This window comes from Setaria viridis, chromosome 5, assembly GCF_005286985.2.
Source record: "Setaria viridis chromosome 5, Setaria_viridis_v4.0, whole genome shotgun sequence".
NCBI classification, from domain to species: domain Eukaryota; kingdom Viridiplantae; phylum Streptophyta; class Magnoliopsida; order Poales; family Poaceae; genus Setaria; species Setaria viridis.
This window is the reverse complement of record NC_048267.2, coordinates 27545974-27563099: the sequence shown is the minus strand read 5'-3', so window position 1 is coordinate 27563099 and position 17126 is coordinate 27545974. Positions and strand designations below refer to the sequence as shown.

Below are 17126 nucleotides of genomic sequence, written 5' to 3'. Positions count from 1 at the left end.
CTGTCCATGAAAACACGTCTGTTTCTTTCGGTCCATCAAATACCAATAGTTGACTTTCAGGCACCCAGATTGTGCATGAATGTCAACAAGCATTCTCAAAAACTAAAGTATCTCTTTGCAATCCACTTTTCAGAACACATACATGAACCTTGTCTCTGCATCTTAAATCCATCAAGCTAGTACAACTAAAAATGCCTAAATAATTGTATTTGTATCTGTTAGTTGAAAAAACTTTAGAAATCACCTGCTTGAAACTCTTCAAACCTTCCTCACAGTACCTTCCAATATAAAATCCTGAGATAAGTGTGTTCCAAGAAAATGTCAATCTGCAACTATGCATAAGGTCAAGAGTGCTGCACCTAGAACAACATCAACTTTCACATCAAAGCAACTATTCACAAGAGCATCACTTCAGCACCTCTCCTGATCACCAAAGCAGGAAGAACCTGAGTTTCATGCAACCCTATGGTCTTCATAATAGTAGGTAATTAGTAATTGCTTATCTCATCGCCAGATTCGACATGCTTCTTGAAAACGAGCACGAGCATGCTCTATTGACCGTCCCTTTCCAGCATGACTCTGACCATGCTGTGTTCCAATCAAGCAGTTAATTCCCAACAGCATCACTTCCCAGCCCCGCTGAGCAGGGAATTCCATGAGACATCAGTTCGCATGGGCAAGGCACCCCACGTCCCCTTCCCCATTCCCCACAGGTCACGCAAGCCTTGACCAAGGAGGAACGAACACGCGACACGAGCCATGCGAAATCCTGCTGCAGATATACCACATGAGCATGCACCTGCCTCGTAAAGTCTCAGGCCAAGCACCACCGTACAGACCTCGATTGCCGTTGCAGGCGCAAACCCGTTGGGTCATGCATGTGTGCCTTTCTTTCCTGTGCGGCACTCCATCGAACGGCCTCCAGGCATCGTCCAGGCGGCCGCAGTGGCAGCAGATGTCGAGCAGTGAGTCGTGTCAGGCTGTGCAGCGGCCCTGATGGAAGTGGCGGAGCGCGCGGCGGGTAGCGCAGACCTGCTGCGCCCGCGGGGCCCAGAAAGCCGGAGCTCCTACGCGTGGGCGTGGGCGCGGGCGTGGGAATCGGCGCTCCGGCGTGCATCGGCGTGGGTCGATGGGGAGGAGTCCACTGAGAGGAAGCAGCGGGCGTTGAGGGAGGCCGGCGGCGGTGGCGGGAAGTGGATTGTGGACAAGGAGCGAGAGACGGAGAGAGGGAGGGGAACGGAGAAGCCATGGATTTGGTCGCTGCAAACACGGAAACGACAACGATGCGCCAGACTACCAGGCAGAGAGGCAGAGACACCACCAGAGCTGAGAGCCCGTAAAAAATGCGCGTCCACAGAGAAAGGGCCCTTCGAAGGGAACGCCTCTGCTGCTAGGAGACGTAAACGAAGAAATCCGGTTCCACCAGCAGCGAGCCTACGGTACTCGCTCAGTTGCTCTCAGTTTTGCACACGAAACAACGACCGTACGCAAATTGACCCAGCTAGTGTACATGTCGCGAACAAAGGGGATGAACTTCAAACTGGCTCATTCGGATTTCGCATTACACAGCACATAAAGCCACGATATACAGGAAAGCATCAAGATTCCATTAGTTCCAACTGGTTCCGTGGGATAACATTAATTTACTCATCTAATACAGAAGTACTTGAAGCAAATCTACATTTTGAAGTCTCTATAGCTTATAGCCTTACAGCAAAGAACACGATATAGCATATAGCACACATCATGCGCCATGTCAAGTACTCAGGTCAGCTAACAGTTACTACTATATATCCGAAAGCCTATCCGGAGACGGACCCTCTGTTGCTGATTATTATCCTAGAAACCCCGACTCCCGCCCATCATGACCAAGCAGGAAACTAAACAGGGTACTGCACGACATCATTAAGAAGCGGCATCCGAAACAACATGGTCCAGGCTCTGAAGAGGCACTTGTCCAAGAAACTCTCTAAAGCAACTCTCCCAAGTAAGCATTAGCAGGTGATCTCATTTCATCATCAGTCTGATTCTTCCATCTCATCATCGGACTGTGGGTTCTCCACTTCACTACCACTGCTCATGCCGTTGTTTGCTGACAGGAAGTAGTCTTTAACCGAGCCGTCTTCTACCTTGTACTTCACAAACTTCACAGCTGCTGCATCTTCATTTCCGCAGCCCTTCCTCTTTCGTATGCCATTAGTCTCCACCTTCATTGACTGAGCAGCAGCCATAAACGCATTACCTGTGGTCTCCATCTCCACAGCATCTTCATCCTCACTGCCTTTGGTGGTGTCCATAACCTCCTCACCACTCTGCTTATCAATGAAGAAAAGGTCCGCGCCTGAATGAATCATCCTGTTCCCAAAGCCATTCTTGACTTCATCATAAATAAGCCTCCCCTTAATCCAAGAACTGTTATCTCCAAACACTTTGAGCCCCTTATCTTCAAGGTCAACAAGCCACTCTGCAAAAAGAAATTATACAGTTCAGTTCTACTTGAGTAATCACCTCACAAGACTTGATAATTGAAAATCAATGAGGTCATCTCATATCTGCACATACTGAGAAGAGCTTGGGGAGTATTGGCAATTGGTTTGCTGACTGCACCAAATCCAGCTTTACAAGTAGCCCACTTGATGAGGTAATTGGGAACATTCGAGATTGAGAAGGCGTTGACAAACGACATTGCTCTCCCTTGATCACCTTTCCTCCTATCAGAAGAAATGAAATGAGAAGATGTTTCCAACACCTGCTAATTTTTGGTTATAGTAACTCTTTATCACCTGGCATCATTAACCGCATCAAGAGTGATAATCAATCTTGACAAATATATAGGCAAGAGGTCAGCTTGATCAACTCCAGAAACATTGTTAATGAAAGAATAATCCACCAAGATCAGAGCATCATAAATGGCATCTCTCACCAAGATTTCATCATCAGCACTCTGAGTAACCAGAAAGCAAGTGCAACACAAATTAGATGACTCAAGAAACCTGATAGGGCAACTGACAACAAACTTTTTTTCTCGAACACGCAGGAGAACTGCGTATTATTGTATTAATAGAACTGACACCAAACTCACTGTCAATACAGGTAGAATCCCTAGTCTGCTATCTGAATGATACTTTTAGATTCTAAACAGTAAAAAAAAGTAATCAACTACTCAGGGAACCTATATAATAGAGTACAAAAATTCAACCAGTCTGACAACATTATGCAAAAGATAACTCACAGTGACCAAATTCAAGTAGAGAACTAACATGGCTTGTGATAATGAACACTACAACCAAGGATAATTGGGCGTACAAACCCTAGTTTGCCAGGTACACACAAAGTAGCATAATAATGAACTGAAACAAAAGGGCATACTAAGATGAACCGCAGATCAGACTTCAACCTGTGCAGATCACAAAGATGAGATACAACTCCATCCCAAGTCACGCTCCATGCGATGTTGAGAGCAAAATGTTATACTAACACCAGCTTTTGTGAAACATAATACTCATATACTGTTCTGCTCTCCTCTTTAGTTTCCACAAATTAAGAAAGACCCCTGAGTCCAAGCACAATTGAAGTACAAGGCAACAAGTTGCAGAGTTCTTATCTGACAAAGGTAATCCACTAGTTTACAGAACCAGTAATGAAAAAGCATGATAATGACTCATGTTTCTTAATTCATGAAATGAGTTTACTAAGCTATTTGCATTGTTTCTTATGGTCCATACAACTACCACATATGTATTGTTGAATGCTTAATTAGTACTTATAACTTTCTTAATAAGTAGCCAAATCATGATAATACTAGCTTGCTAAGACATCAGCTACAAACATAACATCCTCAATTGTTCATTAGTCATTAGTAAAGAAAAACTTACCAGTAGTGAGTAAACAGGCAGCGGAGAGTTCAAGAGCATGTTCAGCAGGACCCCTATTAGATCCATGAGCAAGGACACCAACATAATGTTAAGTCACTACAGCTGATTATAAAAGGAGCAATAAGAACATAGTCATCATCCACTCACCGAAGAAATGCTGGTTCTGGAAGACCGGGATGGAGCTGACTGCCCACATCTTGAGCTCCTTCTGCAGCTCAGCACGAGGTACCCCTGTTCCATTCTGCACCTTGAGGCAGAGCCTGAGCAGGAACGCCTCAGCCACCACCACCCCAGCAAGGTACTCAACGCTGCAGCCTTCCTTCATGAGCTCTCGCCTGGCCTCCTCTCCAGCGAGTGGGAACAGCACCTGGAACGGGCATCTGTCCATCGAGTGGCGCACGCTCCACACCTTGACGAGCTCCCCAAAGGCAGGCAGCAGTCTCCCTGCGTCGGCGCTGGCCCCATCAGCGGAGGCGGCGGGGCGGCTGCTGCAGATGCTGATGTAGCTGAGCACGGCCTCGACGAGGGCCTCGGTCTCCCTGCGCGTCTTGTCGGAGTGGAAGAGCTCGGAGATGACGGGGGCCAGCAGCGCGAGCGGCTTGGCGGCACCGGGCGAGGAGGCGGTGAAGGCGGAGAGGAGCTGGAGCAGGGAGCGGAGGTCGCCGGGGCTGTCGTGGAAGGAGAGCGCGGAGAAGAACCAGATGGCCTCGAGCGGCGGGTCCGGGTAGCCGCTGAGGACCCGGGAGAAGACGCGGTGGAAGTTGGTGAGGTCGGCGGCGCCGGGGGCCGGGGCGGCGGAGACGGCGGCAAGGAAGCCCGAGGCGGAGTCGCGGAGGAGGGACTCGAGGCTGTTGAAGCAGAGGGCGGCTCCCATGGAGGGGAAGTCCACCACGAGGGGGCCGGCGGCCATGGCGCGGCGGGGGGCGAGGCGAATTGGTTCAAATCGGGGGCGGGAGTGACGAAACCCTAACCCTAGGTTCGAGAGAAGTGGGGGTTTCGGGGAGGCCGAGGGGAGGGGAGGGGTTTGGGTTCAAAATGGTCGAGGGTGGGGGCTTGGGAGTTGCGGCCGTGGTGGTTTTTGAAGACGGGAGGGGGCGGGCGGGGTGACACTGACTGATGGAGCCCTGTGGTCAGTGAGTGAAGAGGAGCTGTGGGAGATGGCTGGTTCGGTTGGGTTGGGCTTCAGATGGGTTTTAGGCCTAGTTTAAAATGGGCTAAATCTATCACACTGAATTGGGCGATACTGGTTGGGTTGTGCCTGTGTCGGGTTCAAGCCTGATTGGGTTGCCTTTCCTACCGAGCCAGTCTCGAGAACGAGGCCCCATGTGGAGGCCCTGCGTATGCAGCACCAGCTAGTTTGGTTGCATGGTTTGCTCGGAGATGGTGATTGGGTGTACAGATACAGACCAAGTTTAACCGTGTGTTTGGTTCTGGGGTCGAAGTGGGTTGGGTTGGAGCCGACCCACTTCGACCCATATTTGGTTGGAGAAGAAGTGGGTTGGGTTCATCCCATATGGGGAATATTCCCCCAATATCTGGGTTCATCCGGTCCTCCCAAAATGAAGGGGCCGTCTTGACCTAGTTGGATGGCGTCGCGCTCCGTTTCTCGCGCTCGCCCGACGCCGCCACTGTCCGCCCGTCCCCGCCGCCGCCTGCCCACCGCTGGCCTACCCTCCGTCCGCCCGGCGCCCTCTCGCAGCCGCCTGCCCCATGGCCGGCGGCGCAGCTCCTCCGCGGCTGCCCCATGACACAGGACACTCTCAAGAGGAAGCTTTTCCCGTTCTCTCTCTCAGGGGGAGAGAGAAAGTGGTACCTTCGCCTAGAGGAGAGTGTGATCGATAATTGGGAAGAGCTGAGGGCAAGATTTAGCTTCTCCCTCTTTCCTCTATCTCGCATCGCTTCTTTGTGAGTTAAGGTCCTCCGCTTCAAGCAGCAAGAGCAGGAATCGCTAGGCGCAGCATGGGTTCGTTTCTCTGCTCTTACGCATATGTGCCCAGTCTTGTCCATACCTGAGCATGTGTTGCTTCAACACTTTCGGTTAGGATTATCCATGGACGCTGGCCTGCAGCTTGACGCCCTCTCCGAAGGCTCGTTCTTGCTTAAGGATTTGATGGAAGGGAAGGAAATCCTAGAGCGCATCCGAGAGACTACTCCCCCAGTCGATCTGCAGAATGATGCCCCGTTAGGAGGAGAGCGCATCGAGCAACCAAGGTCTTTCATCAGCAGAGTTCGAGCTTTCATCTCGACTATATCTAAAATTCTGTTGAACATACCTCTCTCTTGAACAGCAGGAATCTTGGGGAAAGAGCACCTCGTGCGAATCCTACCCCCAGATTCCCTTACCATGCTTTCTTCTGAATTCTCCTCGAGACATGTGAGGAAGGAGTAGTTGGAAGAAGAGGATCATTCTTAATGACTCATCTATTTCAACCACAACTTCTTGGAAGAGGTACTGTAGAAAGCCCATCATGTTCCCGTGTCATGGTAACATATATCCAAAGTATTTCGTATACACTAAGGAATATGCCTCAACATTGACCAACATATCGTAGTCTATAAGGGTTTATCCTTTTTGGTCAAGGGATCATAGGGACCGTACCAATTGAATTGAGTGAAACAAACTCACATCCTTATCCTCGATTTCCGATCAACACCAATCAAATCAAGTGATTCAAAACTCATATCTTATTCCTTGACTTTGATTGATGCCTAATAGAAGTTATATCCACCATTTCATATCAAATGAACTTCTATTGGAAGCTTAGGCTGGACTGCTTTGCCACTCATCTTTGATGAAGCGCGAGGCTTTCTACCTAAGGAGGAGACGAGTTGAAAGAAACTCGTTTCCCTCGTCATCCGAACTCGGAGTTGTCCCTCTGGCCCATAGAGTTACATATTCTCTTTCACTATGGGGCCATGGAAAACCTTGAGTTGTCCCATTCGAAGATCGAGCCACCCACTCCATGAGCATGAGGATTCATCCTAATTCATCAGAAGAATCATGCTCACTCTTCATATCTTCGAGATCCATCGTCCGTTGCGCTAAGGCACTACGAGTCGTACGATCGTTCTTAAGGTTTTCCTTCATAGATGACCTTGAGTATGGTTGTATATGGTTATGCTTTATCATAATATCTATGCAGGGCTCATAGTTGTATTTGTGCACTAACCTTGCAACCAAGACTTTATTGATCATCTCGCATGGCAGAGCAAGGAGGAGGTACATGTGGTTGAGCATGGGATCGTCGTAAGATGCCCGGGATCATAAGCTTCCTTGATTTGAATGGGTTACTTTATAAGGGGGTTTTATCCTTCGGGTATTCTTGGGACACTAACCTTTTAGGTTGCGAGAGGCTACATCAAGGACGAAGAGAAGCGAGGGAGGAAATGCATCGAGAGAACGACATCACCATCATGAGCACAATGCACATCATCAATGCATCATCACACGGGGCAATCATACCCCGTGATGACCAAGGTATGTCGCCAAGGTAAGTCCACCACCACGACCTTTATAGAAATATGTGTGGGCTCAGATAAGTAAAGTTAAGACAAGGTCAATGTCATTGACCCTAGCTCTATCCTAGCTTTTACCAAAGTCCCGGCACATATAGTGGTTGGGCCCACTCTCTCTACTTTCCCCAGCCTTCGCGCACATGCTCCGCCAACGTCTCTTGACTCGTCCCTCAGTGTCCCGTTGGATTTGAGCATCACAGGAGAGGAGATCTCTCTTTAAAACCTCATCCTCCTCCTCTCCTTCCTCACTCCACTCTCATCTCCATCAAACCCACCTAGATCCACACCAGCAGCACCCTACTCACCACCATGGTTGGCAAAGGCCTCGTTCCCTTCATCCAGCCGGGCATGACCTTTGATCTCGACAAGGAGATTACTCGACAAATTCCATCATCCCCGTCGGCGATTTGTCGATGTAGGCTGTATAGGCAGTCGACATCGAGCCCCTGGCCGTCCTACCGCCTGAGGGGAGAAGCGGGAGCGCGAGAGGCGCCACTAGGGGTTCGGCCGAACCCCCAATTCGATCGAACCAGGCCGGCACCGCCTCGGCCTCCCGCTCGACTGCACGCTCACCCTCGCCAAGGAAGACCCCAAAATCAAGGGTGCGCGTGTCAAGCCCCTACAGAAGGCCGACAACGGGTGATCTTCACCCCAAGGAGCCGGCGAAGGCCTAGCCACCCCACGGGATTGACATCCCAGGGCCATTGAAGATCGGAGGACGCAACAGCAGTAGCAGGTCAGCATCCTACTCATCGGACCGGCCTCCCACTTTGAGGTGTTTGGGGTGCGAACCCCGAATGGCAAAAGCGGGAAGGGAATCAAGCCGGCTCTCAATCCTATGGAGAACCCCGAATGGCAAAAGCGGGAAGGGAATCAAGCCGGCTCTCAATCCTATGGAGAAGGAGCTGGTCGGGTTCTTCAGTTTGTCTCCGGGAGGCAGCAAGGTCAGGCGACATCTCTTGCCGCCACCAACCAAAAGGCCGGGGGCCCAATTTCAGGTTAGTGATGAGAAATCTCCAAGGCCCCCTCGGTTAAGTAGCTAACCTCCATGATTGTAGTGTTAACGCAAAAACTGGACTTCAGGCTTCTGTGTTGAACAACACGGAGGACCTAGGAGATCTGCTTAACTCCAGTGCAGGCTCCAAATCGGCTCACGAGTGGTGCAAGGTGTGCCGGTCAATTTGACCTAAAAATTGACAAGGTGGACATTAAATTTCTGAGCCGATCAGCGGCGAAGCCTTTTGAACTCATGGGTAGGCGTTCTTGGATTAAACACCATGACAGATAGATATGCAATGTAATTATGCGGTGTAAATAAACAAAGCATTAATGGCATGTGCCATCGGCTATAAGAGTCGACGGGCTAAGATAAAGCAATGTAAAGCAATAGCCATAAAAGGGAGCCTTTGCTCTCCATGCACACATCTGATAAACTAATAGATCTAGTCAATGTCTTGATAAGTCTATTAAACTTAGACAAGGTAACACGAATGAGAGGGCATTGACATCAATCTATTAATCTAAAAGATTAGAACACAGTAAACATGGACCTTTTGCCTACCGCTTACAAGCTGATTAAGCTGACAAATCTAATCAATGTCATGACCGTGTATTGAACTTAGACAAGGCAACACAGTGAGGGACCATTAACTTTGACCCATTAACTTAATCAAATAAGCTCACGGCATCAAGACCTCGTACGTGCCCCTATCGGCTCAATGATATCATCATGCTTCTGTGAGATATGGATGGTACCCAGTCGATGCATCGGCTCTCACTAGTAGCGTGCTAATGTCAATGGCTCGACGGTTAGCAATACGAGGGGCTGGGGTAAAGATCTATCGGACCTAGCATATGTAAAACATTAAAAGCATGCAAGATCTAACCAGCCGATACGATCAGATAACTGGTGAACGTTTAGAGAAGACTAGGGAGCCGATGAGGATTTCCTAACCAGATCTAAGCTGTTTGATAACTGTGAGTGCTTAGGAACAACCAGGGAGCTAATAAAGACAACCTAGATGAATCTAAGAAAACTTGATAATTGTGAGCAACGTCGAAGACAAGCAGAATATTGGACAAAGCCTAGAAAGTTCTACTTGTAATCTAAGATAACTCGATAACTAGCCACACAACCGAATATCAGAATATAAGACTTAACTTAGAAAGTTCTGATAGAGGCCGTAATGATAGGGTGACGATACTTACAAGCTCGCCTGAGATTGAAACCAATGCAGCCGTGCGCGTAGGTAGGAACTCGTTGAATCTATGTTACTCCTACTCCTAAGGTTTTGGTGGCATGGCGTTGAAAGGTTGTATTGATTAATGATTGATTATTCCAAGACTCACAGGTTTATATTTATACCTTTGAGCAAGCTAAAATTCTAGTCGATTATGATACAAACTATGAATAAAACTACTAAAGATACACATCCACACTTTCCCCTATTTGGTGGAGTCGATTTCACTTCGAATTGGTCTTCCTCTGGTCTTCCATTGGCTTCTGGAACCCAAGCCATCTGTGGCTAGTCTTTGTCAACGCAGGTCATCAATAGGTTTGCTCTTTCTTCTCCATCGGCTATCAGAACTTTATCCACAACAGTTGACTCGGGTCAAAAACTGTGTCAACACGCAGACTCGCTTAGAAATAAGAGGCTTAGTGATGCTTTAGCAGAGAGGAAACTAGAAGCGGAAGAGCTTAGGGATGACTTCCATACCCTTTGTTGTGGTCTTTGCGCTAAGATGAAGCGCTTATATAAGACCATGGGGCACGAGGATCTCTACGATGCAGCTCAGTAGACGTGTCCCTAGTATCTTTTCCCTTTAGGTGCTTTAATTTTATTTTCCATTTAGAATTGTAAGCGCCTCCATTTTGATTTCAATAAAGTTTAGACTCACCGATCATCCAACTCGGTAGAGTCCTTATGTTACTTGCTTGTCTTTGTTGGAAGAAGCACCAAGGCACAAAACAAGTGCGGGGAAGAGCCATGGACTCTCCAGAGCTAAAACGATGCACAAACACCCACAAGCAGAGCACACCACACTGCACCAGCACGCACGCAAAAGGGGAGCCAGAGCCGGGCCCACAGGTGTTCGGCCGAACCCATGGGGTGGCCCACTCAGGCCCAATTTCGTCCATCGCGTCGGTTTGTGTCTCTTTATCCTTCATCTCCCTGATTCACCAGTTTGAATGAATTTAAAATTTTAATTTCACTAAAATCAAGCTCAATTAAAATGAATCAACATGCTCCACCTGCTCTACATGTTTTCTATGGTTGGCTTGCATATGTTTTATTCTTTGCTTATCATCTTGATGCTTGTGAACAAATATCTTTAGGACAACATGCCTATCTAAGTAGTTGATGTTTGCAATATGATTTGATGACATGATCTTTGCTCTTAATGTTTAAAGTGCTTGGGAAATTTATTTGAAAAATTTAAAAAGACCTTTGCGAGCTCCTCTTTGATATGCTAAAGTCCTACCAAAACCATATGATGAATTACCTTGAGAAACCTTATGCATATGTTGCTTGTCTTTGCATTGAGCTTTGTCAAATTGTTTGTGACCCTTGTGAGATTCTTTTCATGCTTTCATGATCAAGGTTCATGTGCACACCATTCACCCCTTGCTATGCTTCTACACTGGAAGTTAGCATTGTACCATCCATCCATTCCACAAAAATAAATGCTCCACCATATGTATTAGTCTCTCTCTCTCTCTCTCTCTCTCTCTCTCTCCAGCTTTCATTACAAAAGAGACATGGGCTATCGAAAAAAATATGGGCACATGAAGGTCTAAATATTCAAAAAAAAGTTGGACACATGAAGGTCTAAGAAAAGAAAAATAAAAGAAGGATAGCCATGTTCTCAAAAGAGTTTATAAAGGGAGAGAGATCATACAAAAAGGAGTTTCCATCCATATACCATCCACCATATGCATACACGTGCACATCTTGATCTGATTGTATGACTTGTTTTCTCCTTGGATCCGGTTTTTAACTTTGCAACATATATAATGCAAGTATGCTTTATCCTTCATACCCTACCTTGAGCTCCACATATATCCTTTATTAGAAGTAGGATAAAGAAAGGCAAGTCAAAGCCTTGGTGAGGATATAAACACATTGAGTGATCTGAGAGAATCAAATGAGGAGCTAAGTAAGGTTGTTTTTGAAAACTTATTGAAAAACCCCCAAGCTACTTGACATGAGGAGTAGGAGTGACTTGATTCAAGGTCGTTCCTTACCTCAACTACCCAAGATGGTATGATAGACATTTCAAAGTTCACAGGAGCAAAGTATGGCTTGGAATATCTCTTATGCTCGCCGTTGACGGCAGTTAGCACATCAAGTTATGAACTGCAAGTGCATGGATCAGTTGTAGCTTTTCCCTTAGAGCATTGATTCCATCCAAGGTTTATCAATTCGTGGGTTGACAACGAACTAGCTAGGATTTTTCATCTAATCTAATGGATCTATCCTAACACGAAGCATTGATTGCATATGAGAGCAAACTTGATGTAAAGATGAATATCATGAGTAAAAGATAGATCTCATCCACAGATATATATGATAACACCACCAAGGGTATCAAGAGTCTATCATCTTCTAGTTGCAGTTCTAGCTAATAAGAAAGCACGACATGCATCTCATCCAAAGCAATCTTTAAACTACGACCTCAAGTCAACTTCCCAAAAGCCCTCACCTTACACAATAAAGACCCCGTCACGATCCTCTCTATCAGCGTAGGTAGATTAAGGGCACGATCACAAGGTAAACATGTCTAGCTATCAAGAAGGATCAACTTACTAGATGTAATCACCATAATTACATAAAGCAAGCTATGTAGTCTAACCATGAATTGGACTAAGGAACAAGCATATTCATGATAGATAGAAGTGTATAAAAGGAGGCATTGAGTCGCTAACAAATTAGATAACATGAAGAATATTGCTCACATAATAGATATATTTAGATCACCACCTCCGAGTATACACCATTGATGATCACAACTAGCTCCTGAACTCCACCATGGCACAACCACGCAGGGAGGCCATGGCAGCTAGGGTCGGCCTAAGCCATCTCCTAGACAACTTCGAAGACTTGTCGCAGCCGTCAGCTCCCTTTGGTGTATGTCCTTGGTCTCGTCGAGTTCTGGTAGATCGATCCCGTGTGTCGATGAATTTTGGGCATATTTATAGTCTGGAGAGCGCATGGCAGAAATTGGAAGGCGAGGGGAGAAAGGAAGGCCCCAGGCCGATCGACCTAGGGGGGTCTAGGCTGATCGGCCTAGCCCTTCCTTGTGGCCTCTCGTGCCCTCCTTCGTCTCCAAGTCTTCTTTGTTGTTCTAGAAGCTTATTTTCACTTGCATGTAGGCCTAGCACGTCGATAGCTTCGGGATGAGATTGATCTTCAATAACTTTCCAAATCTCCGCTTGATCTTCTTTCATTCCTCCTTCATCCCGAAGTGATCCTTGCCATATCTTCACAAATTTAGCCCTTAAGTCATCTTGGAGGATTGCTTGCCAAAAGTGAGCGTCGGTGGAGGTCAGAAGACCTGAGGGGCACCAGGCCGATCAGCCTGGGCCCTTTTTTGCGTCCTAGTGTTCATCTTTCACTAGTCCACTGCTCGTTCAAGGCTTTATCCAAAATATGCATATTTAGCCCAATTTTCTGCGAAAATAGAATATCCTCCAAAATATCTAGCATATGCGAAAACGGAATTATTTCAGGAGCCAAGTTACGGGTTAGTATAAGAGTATGCATGAAAACATTAGTTAAATAACACTAAAAGTGTGTCAATAATGAGTGTCAACAATCCCCCCATTGCTCGTCCTCGAGCAAGTCAAGCAACTACAGACTTTTCCAAAGAATCGAACAAAGATCTTAACCAAACTTGAGTAAGCGAGTCAAGTACCAAGTCCTTCGACAAAAGATCAGAGGAGCAACAAAGATAATCGAAGTATGGGTGTTCAAAGATTTATCTAGGCAAAAATTACCCCACAGCTTTTATTAAAACTAAGTAACTCCATGAATCAATCACACTTACTTTTTGGCTCACCTTGGAGGGTTTTTCTTTCGTTATAAGACAATCTCCGTGCAACAAGAATTGGAAACAAAATTATCTTCCAGGTGCTTACATGTCGCTTAATTTAAAAGTGGCTATCCTAGTTATTTTACAAGCTCTCATCTCTCAAAAAGTCACTCATTATGTGGTGGAGCTTGGACATGGCTAGCGAGAATCAATACTTATGTTATCGAAATAAGAAAACTCTCTAGCGGTTGCTTACCTTCTGAGCCAATGATCATGGGAATATCCACAATGTATGAGGTTTTCAAGGATGAGAAGGTATAGAATGGTGGACATGTGCAAAGGCAAAATAAAATAGTGACTCTGAGGCACCAACAATGTCCTCGTCGTCGAATTGCACATGGTTGGAATGAAAATCTGTTCGTGAACAAGGTAATCCTTCTTTGCACTTCTCTTGATCTTCATGACAGTGAAAAACTCCTCCTTTATTTCTTTTCTTTTCCTTCTAAATCTTTCTCTTTTCTTTCATCTCTTCTTTGAACCTCCTCTGAACAACACCCTACAAAAATTAGTTTTAGAATGTTGTAGAGACCTTCCAGGAATTTTCCGTGCGCGAACCGAGGCTGGAGGACCCCAGGCCGATCGGCCTGGCCTCCTCTGCCCTCCTTTCTCACTCTTCTTTCTGGTGACGCTTCCATATCTTGTACCTTCCATATTTTGTGCATAAACCTCAACCAGAAATGGAATGTATCTTCAACATTTGGGTTGTGTTCTAGGAATAGGTAATAAAATTGATAGATTTTTGGTTTGGGTTTAGGAATTGAGTAGAACATATGATTGTTCCAATGAAGAACTCTCATTACTGAATATTGACGAGGTTAGCAAATAGATATGATAGCAAGGACATGATCAATGCTCAGAATTAAAGCTTAACCAAGAGAGAGCGATCCTAAATCAATTCAAAGCATCAACTTCGCTTATGGTGGTACGAAATTTATATATTAGGCACTGGATAGGATAGGTAAAAACCCTCAACCTAGTAGAGAACTTGTTCAAACTTGTTTTTGCAGAGGTTTTAGCTAAGCAATAAAAAGTTCAAATCACCTCCAAATTAAGCCTTAATCATGAAGCATAATTAAAACCAAAGCACTAGATCATCATAAAGAATGGGTATTGCAAAGACAAAACAATTACGAAACTCCATAACTAAGATCTAGAATTTCAAGACAATGCTCATGATCAAAAGTTGCAAGGGCAAAGTAAAAGACAAGAAAGCAAAGGTAGACACTAAAAGCACTCACTTGATCCTCGGATTTTATTCATGCTTAAGCCTTGCTTGCCCTTGAGTAAGTCCAGGATACTTGCTTAATGAGGGAATCAACATTGCCCTTTGATGTCATCCCTGCACTCAATTATGCATAACAAGACACATTGCTCTCTCAAGTATTTAGCATTTAAAGTTAAAGTTGTGACCGGCTACTTTTCATCATGGAAGATAAACTAGCAATAAAGAACATGTCACAATAAAATAAATACAATGCTCTTGAACTTAAACAAACTTCAGACCTTTACCTTGTTCCATCATGAAGAGTCTTTTAAAAAGATGCAAATCCAACATAAGTGAGATTCTCTTGCAAAAGCTCATGGAAACACTCATCTCATCAAGTCACTCAAGCCTATACTAGATTATTTTCAACCTATTCTACTCATATATGAAGGTGGAAGGCTTATGTGGAGCTTGGTAGGTAAAAAGAATACTAGCAAAATATTATATCTGAAATATTATCAAACTAAGAGAGAGATCTATTGGGATTACTAAGACTTGTCAAAAACACTATGGAAAATAAATGTTGGAGAGGGAGAGGGATGGAACACACACATTTAGATAAGTGGACATGTGCAAGGGCAAAGCGTGATCGCGAGGCACAAATGAAGTTCTCATAATCGGATTGCACATGGTTGAAAATGAGTATGGATTAATCCTTAATCTTGAGAGCACTGGAAACTTTAATGAGGCTCAAAGAACCGAGAAGCATTTTATTCTTTTTCTCCGTTATATTTTTTTCTTTTTCACTCCTTTTTCCCTTCTTTCTTTTTCCTCTTTTTTTTTCTTTTTGCTCCTCAGGACTTCTTGCAACATAGTACTTTACTCAGCAGTAGTCAGAGATAATGTGATGACTCCTCCCCCCATGCTTAGATGATGCTCGTCCCCGAGCATGAAAGAGAAAGAAAGATAAACTGCTTAGGTAAGTACTAAAATCTCCGATTGAAATATTTTTCCATACTCAATAATAGGTTGTGGTCAAGGAGGTAGTCACAAAAAATGATAATTTGGGTTTAGGTTGGATGCTCAGCGAGGTTTGTGAAATTTCCCGTGTAGAAACTCACAATGCATGGACAGAAAGGCTAGCAAGAAAAAGGAGATGGCCAGCTTCTAAGTCTCATACCACATAAATCAATCTTAATCCAACTCATCAAAATATAAGTTTGCTATCTAAAAGTTTCATCATGAAAGATCATACATGTATATAAGCTCTGGTAGGTTAAGTTTTGCAAGAAATTCACAAATGTAGATAGCATATGAATTAATTTTAAATAAAAATAAATTAAGTTATCAGGTCATCTGTAAACTTAAATCAAAAAGCAACATAGAGTTTGTGGGTATAAAATTTAGTCATTTAACCTCCATGATTAAAAGAGCCGGTATTTAATCAATTTAGGTTCATTAAGTAGAGAGCAATTAGTCAAGTCATATACAACATGTGTAGGTAAAACAAAGTGGCAACCTTCATCATTTTTCCATAAAAGATTATACCAAAATTATAACATTGTGGTAGGCATAAGGTGATGGTGATCATGATTTAAAGAAAATAAAAACTAGGTTGTACTCCTAGAAGTCATGTTATTATCGAGAGATATACAAAGGTTGCATCGAGTCTAAGGTTGAAGGCTTATATACACATGCATTTAGAAAGAGATGGAAAAGAGAAGGTGTAGGAAAGATTCACCGTCCTTTCGATGCTTGTGATGAAGTGTAGCGCAACCTCCCCATGCTTAAGCATTGTGCTTAGCATGGAAGAAAAAAAATGAGCATCTCCTAGTGACAATGATCCTTGTATTCTTCGTCCGCCAAGTCCTACCCCATGCTTAGCATTGTGCTAGGCATGGAAGAAGATGAAGCATTTTGTGATTGTTGAAATCCTTGTTCTCAGTGTCTGAAGCTTGTCTTTATGCTTCTTCACTTTTGTCGCCTTTATTGTCCTTCAATTTCTTCTCTTTTTCATGAAAGCTTCACTATGCCTGCAAAACAATTCAAACGCACATACTACCCCCGGGGTGACTGTCGGGAGTAGAAACAATTTCCAACAAACCAAAGACATCCCTAGGACCTTAACTTGTGGCAACTAATTCAGTGAAATAAAAATAAAAACCTAATGAGTGTACATGAATGCAAATGATAGGAACATAAATAAAGACAATGTTTGCACCAAGATCTAAGCACTATGCCTACAACTAGGTTGCTAAAATCCTCCATAGCCATACACAACTTTAATCAAGGTCAAACACCATGTTTATTCCAAGATCAATAACTCCTTATAGCACAAGAAAAATAGAACGCATTGTAGAGCTTATAAACCAACCAATGCAAGATGGAGACAATGCGAATAGCTAGCAAGGTTGATCAAGCTGAATGGTGAGGACCTG

At 44.7% G+C, this 17126-nt stretch overlaps 1 protein-coding gene across 1 annotated transcript; it reads right to left on the bottom strand.

Moving 5' to 3' along the window:
• Window positions 1-1586: 1586 nt before the first annotated feature.
• LOC117854758 (uncharacterized) lies at window positions 1587-4909 on the bottom strand. Its single transcript, XM_034736999.2, has 5 exons — window positions 4023-4909; window positions 3876-3928; window positions 2784-2944; window positions 2563-2711; window positions 1587-2464 (listed from the first exon to the last, which is right to left on the bottom strand). The coding sequence occupies exons 1-5, from the start codon at window positions 4783-4785 to the stop codon at window positions 2019-2021; spliced, it is 1572 nt and encodes a 523-aa protein (XP_034592890.1). The 5' UTR covers window positions 4786-4909; the 3' UTR covers window positions 1587-2018.
• Window positions 4910-17126: the final 12217 nt, after the last annotated feature.

What these genes read in the sequence shown, in the direction of transcription:
- LOC117854758 (XM_034736999.2), bottom strand. Translation starts at nt 4,785, where the DNA reads ATGGCCGCCGGCCCCCTCGTGGTGGACTTCCCCTCCATGGGAGCCGCC. An exon ending in CCAGAACCAGCATTTCTTCG is followed by an intron (nt 3,929 to 4,022) that starts GTGAGTGGATGA and finishes TGGATCTAATAG; the next exon opens with GGGTCCTGCTGAACATGCTC. An exon ending in GATGCGGTTAATGATGCCAG is followed by an intron (nt 2,712 to 2,783) that starts GTGATAAAGAGT and finishes TTCTTCTGATAG; the next exon opens with GAGGAAAGGTGATCAAGGGA.